The sequence below is a fragment of the Meles meles genome, chromosome 5 (assembly GCF_922984935.1).
Source record: "Meles meles chromosome 5, mMelMel3.1 paternal haplotype, whole genome shotgun sequence".
Lineage (NCBI taxonomy): Eukaryota > Metazoa > Chordata > Mammalia > Carnivora > Mustelidae > Meles > Meles meles.
In genome coordinates, this window is record NC_060070.1 from 23,158,615 (window position 1) to 23,171,141 (window position 12,527).

Genomic DNA, 12,527 nt, shown 5'->3' on the forward strand with positions numbered 1-12,527 from the left:
ATGGTTGTACAACATTGTGAATGTACTTAATGCCACTGATTTATACACTTAAAAATGGCTAAAATGAATATACTCAAAACTACTGAATTATATACGTTAAAAGGGTGCATTTTATGGTATTTAAGTATACCATCTCAATAAAATATTTGAATTTAAACTGAAAAGATGATTAAAATGGTAAATTTTATGTTATGTCTATTTTAATACCATAATAAAAGAACACGTGGTAATATTTTATCCATTTTAAAAATAAAGTACACACATAATTGCCACCAGTTTTAGACAAGAACCTTCATCTTTTAAATTTTACTTTCACCCTCTTGCACATGGGTGTATATTCTTTCCAGGGTACGTAATATTTTATAATCTGCTTTTTCACTTAACATTTATCCATGAAAGCTTATATATTTCTACATAGACCTCTGATGCTCCAACAGTTTCATATACCATTTTAACATCTAATTGTTCGACATTCTTCACAGTATTTTCATTGTGAATCATTGTCATTGTGGATATGAAATAACACTTAGGAAATCTTTGGGCATGTCCTTCTTTGTTTCTCTTGAATTCTTTTATTAGTATAATTCCTTAGTATGGGATTACAAGATCAAAATAAACAAATCACAATACATAGTCACTTACACGTTTGAGAACACCAGTGCTTTCTTTTTTTTTTCCCCCAGTGAAGTAGGGTCCACACCCAATATGGGGCTTGAACTCACAACCCTGAGATCAAGGGTTGCATGTCCTACTGACTGTGCCAACCAGTGCCCCTAATTCCAAAGCTTTCTTAAGCAGAACATAAAGAACACAATTTAAATGCTTCTGAATAATTTGGACTATTTTCATGAACTTCAATTTTTATATGGTGCCAAGGAGGACTATTGAAATATGTATATGGTTGTCCCTTCTGGACACTATTGGTGTTGTGAAGGGATCATTCAGTTTTAGGGAGAGCAACTAATAAGCCTTATGTTTTCTAAATTACTCAAAACTTCCTTGTCTTCACTCTCCTCCTACCCTACCTCTCCCCAACCCACCCCCTTGTGGCAGGCTCCTCCAGTAAGAATATGCCTTATTGGCCCCCATGGTTCTGGCAAAACCGTCTGTGGAAGACAGTTAGCGGAAAAATGGGGCATTTTTCACATTCAGTTTGAAGAATTTCTTCAAGAGAAACTAATGCTCAAAACCGAAAAGAAAATTGGAACTGAATTTGAGGAAGATTCTGATGAAGAACGGTTTGCAAAACAAGAACTTGAAGAACTTGCAATTCAGGCCAATGTCAAGATTGAAGAAGAAAATACAAGGAAGCTGGTAGTAACATTAATACTCTTTGCAGATAATTATGCTTACTGGTATTACTTTTGGGAAGTAGAATATAAGCAATATAAAACTAAAGTTTCTAGGAAGAAGAAAAAAAATTAGCCCCTTCCCCTATGTTAAATACATACCTTACTGCTCATCTAGAATACAAAATGCTAAGTTTTACATGATTCCAATAAAAATCTAAATAGCTTTGCCTGACAAGACTGTCACACAACATTTATTTGGGACTCTGTTATTTGATATGTCTGACGTAGACTATAAGATTTTCCTTTAATTTTGTTCTCTGTTTTTTTATCAAATATCATAAAAATCTGCCCCAGCCCCAGCAGAGATCTCAAAATATTAATTTCTAATGATGCATTGTAAGAAATTTTATATATTCTTCAATGGTTTCTTTCTGGGATTGTAAAGAGAGAGTTCTTAATTCTAACTCATTTTTAACCATTTCTGAATTCTAACTCATTTTTAACCATTTCCTTTCCTTCTCAAATGATCCCTTGTAAATGGACCCAGATATATATTATATTCCAGATGACTGCCTGGCTGGCCCATCATTTATTTAGGATATAGGTTGAAGAATTATAAGATAAATGACAAAAATTAGTTAAGCTTCGTGTGTGTGATACAGATTGAACAAAAAAAGTGAAGAGACAGATATCCTGAGTCCATGTTTGAAAATCAGTCATGCTAATCTCTAGTAACTCCTCTTAGCTACAATATATAACTTAATATTTTAAACCATATTAAATACTGATTTAAAGAAAAAAGTTTAAGTTTTAAAATGTTAACAAGCAGCCGTATTAAAAATGACCAAGAAGTTCTCGTCCTAATCAATTATGTAACAGACTATTATTTATTAATACAGTTTTAAATTTTTTTGTTTTCTGATTTTTGTTTTTAGCCTACAGATATACAATTTACAGAAGAAGAAGAAGCAATCAGATTAAATCTAACGGAAAATGAGCCATTACCTCCCGAAATTCTTGAAACAATTCTTTCTGAGTGGTGGCTTAAGGAACCAATACGGTATCTCATTTTTTATAGAATTATACAGTTGTTGACTTTTATTTGTTTTATTCTTAAGTTAAAAATGTAATCCAGCATAAATTTAAGATTTTTCTTTTACTTATAAACAGTGATTCTACACATTACGAACATTTGAAGAATTAATTTAAAAATACTGATGCCAGGGGCCCTCCTCCCCAAAAGAACTGAATCAAAATTTTTAGCAATGTGAGATTGAGACCCAGGCATTTGTATTTTTGAGAGCGCCCCAGATGATTCTACTGTGTCGTCATGGTTGACTGTCCATATTCTAAATCCATGTACACTGATGGTGGGCTGGACTTTTTTCCTTGGAGTCTTTCAATAATTACAGTTAAGACCACTTAATAACTGTCCACAGTGTTATCCTTTTCTTAAAATCCAGGAACAAGCTTGACCTCAGACAGGACAAATTTAAGAATTTCCATTACATCAGAATTTAAAACATCATTGTAATTTCCTAATCAGAATGTTTGCTTTGGTGTCTGTCAGAAGAAAGAGAAATGATACTTATTATAGTACCAATAATAGCAACGCTTACATAGAACTTACTATGTGCCGGATACTGTTCTACTATATTTTATTCACATTTGCTTACTTGATCTTTACAACTACCCAGTGGAATAGAAACTTTTATTATCTCACTTTGGAGATGAAGAAACTATATTATCGAGAATTTAGATAACTGGCCAGTCCCAGTGCTCCTCTAGGCAGTCTTTTACCTAGTCCATGGCCCAAACGACTGAGTGAGGTTACTGACCACCAACTTTAATTTTAATTTCCTGTTGCTTAAATTGGCTCGTTAGTTGTGGTAAACTCAGGCAGGTTGGTTGCAACAATGTAGTCACGTGGGCCATCTGGGTGGCTCCCTCTCTTAAGCATCTGACTCTTGATTTCAGCTCAGGTCATGATCTTGGTATCATGGGATCAAGCCCTGCTTCAGGCTCAGTGCTTAGCATGGAGTCTGCTTGTCCCTTTCCTTCTACCCCTTCCCCTGCTCATGCTCTCTCTCTCTCTCAAGTAAATAAATAAATCTTTAAAAAACAAAACAACAACAAAAAACCAATGTAGTCATTCATGGGTTTTTCTTCATTAATTTAGCTCCTGACCTCACACCATACATTAACATTTTTTTAAAAAGCATATAAGTTGAATAATTAAAAGTAAAACAGTGAGGGATGCCTGGGTGTCTCAGTCGATTGGGCATCTGCTTTCAGCTCAAGTTATGGTCTCATGGGATAGAGACCAGCATCAGGCTCCCTGCTCAGTGGGGAGTCTGTTTCTCCCTCTCCTTGTTCTCTATCTCTCTCTCTCTCTCTAAAGAAAAAAAAAAAGTTAAAAAAGTGAAATTGTAAAAAGTCTAAATAAAATAGTTAAGTATTATGCAACCATTAAAATGTATTAAAATGAAGAATTTGTAATAGCATGAGCAATGTTATTATATAACATTAAATTTAAAAAGACAAAGTTATTTATAATAGCAAGATGACACATGAGGAACAAGCTGGAAAGAAATGAAACAAAATGTCAGTCATCTCTAGGATGTGAGATTATGGATAATATTGCCCTTTTTCATTTTTTCTCTATTTTCTAATTTTTCTAAAGTAAGATTTATTTCTTTTATAATCAGAGGGAAAAATCAACACATTTTTAAAGGGCTATTGCATGAGTCCTGGAGAGAGATAATACAATATCTGTATCTATATAAATAGATATTATAAGATATAAGATGAACTAAGGTGTAATGGTAGAAATGAAAATAGAAATGATAGAAATGGGTATAGAAGAGGACATGCCAGGGTTTAGCTCTTATATGTGAGAAGCAAGAGGGGGTTGGGGGGCAGTCCAAGTGTCTCTGAAGTTTGACACCTGAATACCAGTGAGTCAGAAGCAAGAGCAGTATGAAAGGGTAACAGTGAGTCTAATTTCTGACAGTATGATGCGTATATGATTCTTGAAGGGCACTTCAATGAATAAATTAAGCAGCTTTTTGAAAATTCTGAATTGAAACTGAAAAGAGAAGCTGGGTATGGAGGTAGAGATTTAGAAGGCATTGACAAAGAAGGGACAGCTGGAACAGTAGGGATGAAATTGTTCCTCAATGACGAGACAATGCTGAAGGCATCTCTAAAGAAAAAGGCGTACATCTTACAGCCAAAATATAAAAATTTGCCCACTTAATCCAATAGGAAATAGTTTAAAATGTCAGAGAAGAACTCAAACTGTGAAATGTTCATTAAAGTCCCATGAGGAAGAAAACATGTTTAAATATAAATACCAAAAACAAGCCAAATTTTAGATAAACAGGATAAATTCTCATTCAAAAGGGGACCATATTGACTCTTTGAAATAAATAAAACCAAGTTCTTAAAGCCTGATTGGGTTTTTTCTGTTGTTTTTTTTTTTTAAGATTTTATTTATTTATTTGACAGAGAGAGATCACAAGTAGGCAGAGAGGCAGGCAGAGAAAGAGAAGGAAGCAGGCTCCCCGCTGAGCAGAGAGCCCGACATGGGGCTCGATCCCAGGATCATGACCAGATCAGAAGGCAGAGGCTTTAACCCACTGAGCCACCCAGGCGCCCCAAAGCCTAATTGTTTAATGATAAGAATGTGGTCACATTCCAGTTATTTTTCTGATCCTTATAGTTTCATCATACCTGGGCAAGTTTTACAATTCTATTTGAACACAGTCATCTTATACATATGGGCCATATGCATACATTAGTAATTATCACGTACAAACTGTCTCATGAAAGGAAGTATCACTAGAAGAAAAACGACACAAGTGGATTCCCACAAGAGGTGGGCTGGCCAAAGCCACCTTTACCTAAGGGTGAAGTCATTAGGGCATTCCTCCCAAGCAGAGAACTTAATTTTTTATCAAATATTAAGACTAAATTTAAAAGAACTTACTTATAATATGAGCATAAATATAAAATATTAACATTTTAATAAATTCAACACATTTGGGAGAAGACACACCATGTTTACACAAGTAGAAATATCACAAGAAATAAAAGATACCATAATAAAATTTTAAAACTATTTATTGCACATCTTATATAAAGTTGTGATTTATTATTTTTTCATTTTAAATCAATATTTGTAATATAATATTTTAAGCAAATAAATTATGAAATTTCTCTCAAGTTCCACAGGTTTTATATTAGATGGATTCCCACGGTATCCTGAGGAGGCTCTGTTTCTGGGAGAACATGGATTTTTCCCAGATGCTGCTGTTTTTATACAAGTTGATGATCAAGATATTTCTGATCGACTCCTTCCTTCCCAAATCGAAAAGTGGAAAGAGAAACAAAAGAAAAAATTAGAAAGGAAAAAGCTCATCAAAGAACTGAAGGCAAAAATCAAGGTATGTATCCAGTAAAATCATATGGGAATAAATGTGTTCAGCATCTATTCAAATTATAATTGTCCTCTCAAAAATGCAGCTTTCTGATTTTAATACCACAGTCAATATGAAAATACTTTTAATCGAATATTAATACTATTTATAATTAAATAGTTAAAAATTATTTGAGGCCTCTGTGATTTGCAATATGTTAGTGCTTTTCTGTCCTAGGCAAATAAAATTAAAGATTTTATTTAAATAAATTTTATTTAAATAAAATTAAAGATTTTATTTGCCTAGGCAAATAAAACACTAACATATCCCTGTATCAGACATAGGACCAAAGTGGGAGGGGCAACATAAAGAATTAAACTTTTCAGTGGCTTTTTCACTAGTTCCTGGAATGACGATGCCATCCATCAAGATCTAGATATTGGTTTAGGACATCTTTTCTAAAACTGAAATCTGAGGTATTACATAAAATGTTCAAAAGTGTCATAGGGAATCCAGCAATTCCAATTCTGGGAACTTATGCAACAGAAATGAAAACAGATCCACACAAAGATTTATATACAAGTGTTCACAACAGCATTATTCATAACAGCCAAAAAGGGAAAAATATCCAATATCCATTAGCTGATGAATGGATAGATGAAATGTGGTAGATAGTATACCCTGGGATCCCGCCCAAGATGGTGATATAAGAGCCTCTTGATTTCATCTCCTGCCACACACACAGCTACACATGAAGCAATTCCCTCTGAAAGAAATCCAGAAATTAGCTGAGCAACTCGTACACATCGGACAAATGAGAAAATACCCGCATTGCCACATCAAAAGAGTTGCTACCCAAGAGTCCAGCTTCCAATCCATCTATCCAGTGTGTGATCCTCCCCTTTGGGACTGACAGGTTGTGGCACATGCTCAATGACCAGGAGCCACTGAGAACAAAGAAAGTAGCTTGAACAATCACAAAGGTTTGAGAGACAGCCAAGAACTCAGTCCAAGCTGCTTAAGTTTCATCTCCTACACAAGACCATTCTGGGAAGACTAGGAGTTGTGGCTTCTGTACCTAATGTGCAGAAACTAACACAGAGTCAAAGAAAATGAAGAAAGAGAGGAGGAAATAGAGCTTACTGAAACAAAGATAAGTGATTTACCTGACAAAGAGTTCAAAATAATAAGATGCTCACAGTGTCAGGAGCACAATGCATGAACAAAGTAAGAATTTCAAGAAAGAGAGAAAATATAAGAAAGTATCAAACAGAAATCACAGAGCTGGAGAACACAGTAACTGAACTGAAAAATTCAGTAGAGATGTTCAATAGCAGACTAGACACATAGATCAATGGAACAGAACAGAGAGCTCAGAAATAACCCTATGCCTATACTGTCAATTAATTTATAATAAAGAAGCCAAAGATATATGATGGAGGACAGATAATCTCTTCAGTAGATGCTGGGAGAACTGGATTGCTACATCCAAAAGAATGAAACTGGGCACCTTATTGTATACTATCCATAAAAATCAACTCAAAATGGATTAAAGCCTTGAACATAAGACCTGAAACCATAAAAGTTCTAAAAGAAAACAGGGGGTAAGCTCCTTGACATTGGTCTTGGCAATTATTTTTTAGAGTTGGTGTCAAAAGCGAAAGTCAATAAATGGGGACTACATCAAACTAAAAGGCTTTTGCACAACAAAGGAAGCCATCAAGGAAAATCCACAAAATATGAAGACCTTATACAGCTCAATGTATGACCTAATACAGCTCATGCAAAAAAAAAAAAAAAATCTGATTAAAAATCTGAAAAAAATTTGTAGGATCTGAATAGACATTTTTCCAAAGAAGACATACAAAGGGAGAAGAGGTACATGGAAAAAGTACTCCATATCACTAATCATCAGGGAAATGTAAATCAAAACCACAATAAGATGTCACTTACACTTGTTAGAACGACTGTCATCAAAAGACAAAGGATAACAAATGTTGGCTGGACTGTGGAGAAAAGGAAACCTTTTGCACTGTTGGTAGGAATGCAAACTGGTGCAACCACTGAGGAAAATAGTGTGGAAGTCCTAAAAAATGTTTAAATACGAACTACCATATGATCCAGCAATCCTACTTTTGGGTATGTATCCAAAGGAAATGAAAACAGGATATGGAGAAGATATCTGCACTCTCAAGTTCATTGCAGTAGCATTTACCTTAGCCAAAATATGGAAGCAACATGTCAATGGATGAATGGATAAAAAAGATGTTGTGTTTGTCTGTATAGTGGGACATTATTCAGCCATGAGAAAGAAGGAAATCCTGCCATTTGCAACATGGATGGACCTTGAGGATATTAAGCTTAGTGAAATTAGCCAGACAGGGAAAGACAAATAGTAAATGGTATCATTTACATGTGGAATCTAAAACAAATTCAAACTCATAGAAACAGAGAGTAGAAAAGTGGTTGCCAGGGACTGCGGGGTGTGGGAAACAGGGAGAAGGTGGTAACAGGTACAAACTTTCAGCTATAAAATGAATAAGATCTGAGGATCTAATGTATAACATGTGACTGTAGTTGATATTATCATCATACTGTATAATCAAAATTTGCTAAGAGAATAGAACTTAAATGTTGTCACTAAAAAAATGTAAATATTGAGGTGATGGATGTGTTCATTAATTACATGGAAGGAGTCCTTTTACAATGTATGTCAATATCAAACCATCACAAGATCCCCTTTAATATCTTATAATTTTACAAAGCTGGATGAACAAATGAAGGTGTGGTATATCCATAAAATGGATACTATTCAGTAGTTAAAAAGAACAAACTATTGATGACACTCTACAACATGGATGAAAATCATTATGCTTAATGGAAGAAGCCAGGTCAAAAAAAAAAAAAAATAGTGCATACTATGTGTTTCATTCCATTTATAAGACATATCCTGAAAGGGCAAATCCATAGATCTAGACTAGGGGGAAAAGATTGAGGCTTTCAAATCTGTAACTAGAAAGGCAAAGATGGGACATGAGAGCAGCATTAAAGAATGTGAAGAGCTTTCATGCTGAAGGGAGCTTGTAGGGGTTCCGAATGGCCACAGGGAATGAACTACTATTGGTAGGAGGAAGGTACAGGGAGATGTATTTCATTACTTGTGAGAGTTTCCAAAACAACACAAAACAAAAAAACAAAACCAAGATTGGAAGCATTGAGCTATTTGTCAATAAATAAGCTAATCAATTAACTCCGGCTCTGAGAGATACTATGACTTAAATTATTTAATAGGTTGTTAGGCTGTATTTTATTAGTATGATAAAAGATTATCAAACATTTTCAACAAATTGCTTCCAAGTACTTCCCTATTTCCCCATGTACATAATCTACCTCTTTACCAAGGCAAACAAATAAATAGTAAATTCAAAAAGGTGTTCTAATGTTTGTAGAAAAAATGGCTGCCCCCATGTGCTGTTTATCCTCTGGAAGAAAATAGCTAATGAGAAGTTCCAGAAGTACAGGATGTAGTAGCATAATTACCACCATCATAAGCTTTTCTGGAAAGTTTACCCTCCAAATGCTATTCCCACTTTGGGAAAAAGTATATTTACTAATACATAAAAAGTAATGTAATCATTATCCATTAAAATGTTTAAATGTCTCTTTCTATAACAGGATGATATGATTTCTAAAAGAAGGGCTGAACTTCTAGCAGAGAGAGAAAAAAGACATAAAGTGGAGGTAAGTAAATAAAATGGTTGCTTTTTTTAAAAAAGCAGGATATCCATAATATAATATTTATATATTATAGATATATTTTACATATCAACAGCATAAAATAAAAAGATGTTTGGAAAAAGTCTTGAAGGAAATACACAGAGTTTATGTCTGAGTAGTAAGATTATCACTTTTTTTCTTCATATTTTTTGATATTCCATAGTTACTTACAAGGACCCTTCCTTATTTTTATAATCAGAAAAATGAACATTTTTTTAAAGGAAGGAAAACCACTGAAGAAGTCTAAAAAATCGAATTCAAAATATAGTACTACATTAACCTATGTTTCTTTTGGATTTTCATTTCTGCCTTTCACACTTGCAGCCCATGCCCCAGGGAGGTAGTCTGGGAGTATGGGATTGAGGTCTAGACGGGGAGTCTGGGAAGCTTTGCTGGCCCTAAAGTAAAGATTATGTGGAGATAAAGAATGGAACAAGGCAGAACCTGTGAACTCTCAGGCTTATATATTGTGCAAGGGTACTCAATACAGTTTTCTCCATCTGCTGATTCTTGAAAAAGATAAACCTCGAAGATCATGGATTTGGTTCTGTTTGGAGAGGAGCTGATCCCAAAATGACCTCGCTGACATCAGTGCTGCAGCCAAGCTCCCTCAGGGGTGCAGAATTTAAAGAGATGTGACTAGACTTGCTAGTTCTAAGAAGTTGCTGGAGGCTCATATTTATGCAATCAGTTTACACATAACCCCTGTAAACAGTGCAAACAGTAAGAGGGTTCCTGCCTTCCACCATTTCCTTCTGGCATAAAGCACCCTGTACCATCTTTTCGAAACTGACTCTCTTGTGATCTGATTTCCAATCATATAAAAACCTTCAACCCCCCAAGGGGAAGGAGAGAAGAGGAATCCCAGGAAATAGGACTTGCTGCCCATGGAACCTTGTCTCCCCCTGGTATGGATGTGCTGGACTAAGTACAGAGGACTGCTGATACACAGTGACTGTAACTGGGGGTCCAAACATTGCAGAATAGGGGCCAGAACAATTTGTCCAAACAAAGTATCTACAACCGAAAGTCGATCAAAAACCATTAGACCAAGAGCCATCTGGCACCATCTAAGGCACAAGAACCTTCCTCTCCATTATTGGCCTTGATCTTCACTGATCCATCAGCAAACCTTAATGGAGCACTCACTGCATGCCTGACACTAGGCGTTCAGCCATGAACAGAAGGACAGAAGTTTCTGGCTGCATTCTACTCTTCATTCCCTGAACCAACATGTTCTGAAATTCTACTCTGTTCAAGGAGTCATGCTGATGTTTACGATTAAAAGAAAAACAATCCAGACATCCTAACGTGGGCTCACACATAATTACTACCTTTAGCCCTTGGGAATCCCTAGTGGTCCCCTTAAGAATCACCCCAATAGGGGTGCCTGGGTGGTTCAGTTGGCTTAGCGTCTGCCTTTGGTTCAGGTCATGATCCCGGGATCCTGGGATCAAGTCCTTCGTCGGGCTCCCTGCAGAGGGAGAGCTTCTCCCTCTCCCTCTGCTACCGCCCCTGCTTGTGCTCGCTCTCTCTCTCTCTCTGTCAAATAAATAAATGAAATCTTAAAAAAAAAAAAAAAAAAGGAATCACCCCACATGTCTCAGCAACATATTACCGAAAAAGTCCAGACTTTGGGGTGGAGCTGAACTAGACTGTTGTCCTTTCTCTAGTTCTTGCTGAGTCTGTTCACGGCTGGCTCCCCAGTGCCTAACACAATGCTGACATATGGTAGGGACTCAACAGTTGTTTTGTTGCTATTGTATAACCTTGAGCAAGTTTCTTAATTTCTCTGAACCTAGGATTTTTTAATTGTAAAATGAAAAAATATATTAATATCTAGTTTCCTGAATTAATAATACTTTAATTTCTCCTCTTTGCTATTTTTTAGTTAAACCTGCTTTTTTTTTTTTTTTGTATGTAGCTAAGGGGCACCTGGGTGGCTCAGTCATCAAGTGTCTGCCTTCAGCTCAGGTCATGGTCTCAGGGTCCCTGGACTGAGCCCCACATCTGGCTCCCCACCCAGCGGGGAGTCCGCCTCTCCCCCTCGCACTCTCCCTGCTTGTGTTTCCTTTCTCGCTGTCTCTCTCTGTCAAAAAAATAAACAAAATCTTTTTTAAAAAGTCATGTAGCTGAGATAATTTATATAAAAGACATGAAAACCTAAACTATAATCTTTTGTGCAGGAAAGATGTATACCTTGTTTTTAAGAGCAATAGCTTAAATTATATTAATAGACACGTTGAGAGATCTGTAAGAACAAAGGAAGTCAAGCAATTATATATGTAAGTGTGTGGGAGGTGTATTTATATAACTATATATTATATAAATTTTCAGAGTAACATACACATCATTATATCTATACATATATATACATTTTCAAACAGACTAATACTTTTTAAGTGATTGTTTTACTTGCAACAGCTATGCTCACTTTATTTTTTATTTGGCAGAGAGAGAGAGATCACAAGTAGGCAGAGAGGCAGGCAGAGAGAGAAGGGGAAGCAGGCTTCCCGCTGAGCAGAGAGCCCGATGCGGGGCTTGATCCCAGGACCCCGGGAAACCTCCTTTTTCCTAAGAGAATCCGTTTTCAGGTTAAATTTTGAATGTTCTTAATTTATAATATTTCTATCTGTTAACATTAGAGTGGTGGGATTTTTTTACTAATTTTCATTCAAAAATTTGATATTCTATCTTAAAAATTAAGTAGGTTTTCGTAAGTTAGCTCTCCTAAGACTTGCCCGTTGACAGAATTGGCTATGTATCCCCACACAATTAATTTATACAAACTGACTTTGGGAAGAAAGTTCTTGAAATTTTTAATGAATCAAAGATGAATACTGTGTATGGATTTTCTTAACTCCTTTGATGAGAATTTTATGGTATGTCCTGCTACTGCCTCAGACAAAGAAAAACTAAACACAGTGTAACATCTCAAGGCTCACCCAGTGACATTGCCATAGCCAGTTAATGGGACACCCTGACTCAAATCCATTCTGACTCTACATAGACCTTGGAACCTACTTTCATGAACAGA

General features: G+C 35.7%; 1 protein-coding gene across 1 annotated transcript in view; it reads left to right on the forward strand.

The window, feature by feature from the left end:
* AK9 (adenylate kinase 9) overlaps positions 1 to 12,527 on the forward strand; it is a 123,798-nt gene that overhangs the window by 75,101 nt on the left and 36,170 nt on the right. Inside the window, exons 24-27 of the mRNA XM_046006047.1 lie at positions 1,054 to 1,317; positions 2,228 to 2,352; positions 5,521 to 5,740; positions 9,389 to 9,454. Coding sequence (XP_045862003.1) covers positions 1,054 to 1,317; positions 2,228 to 2,352; positions 5,521 to 5,740; positions 9,389 to 9,454 — 675 coding nt within the window. The remainder of the gene's footprint in view (positions 1 to 1,053; positions 1,318 to 2,227; positions 2,353 to 5,520; positions 5,741 to 9,388; positions 9,455 to 12,527) is intronic.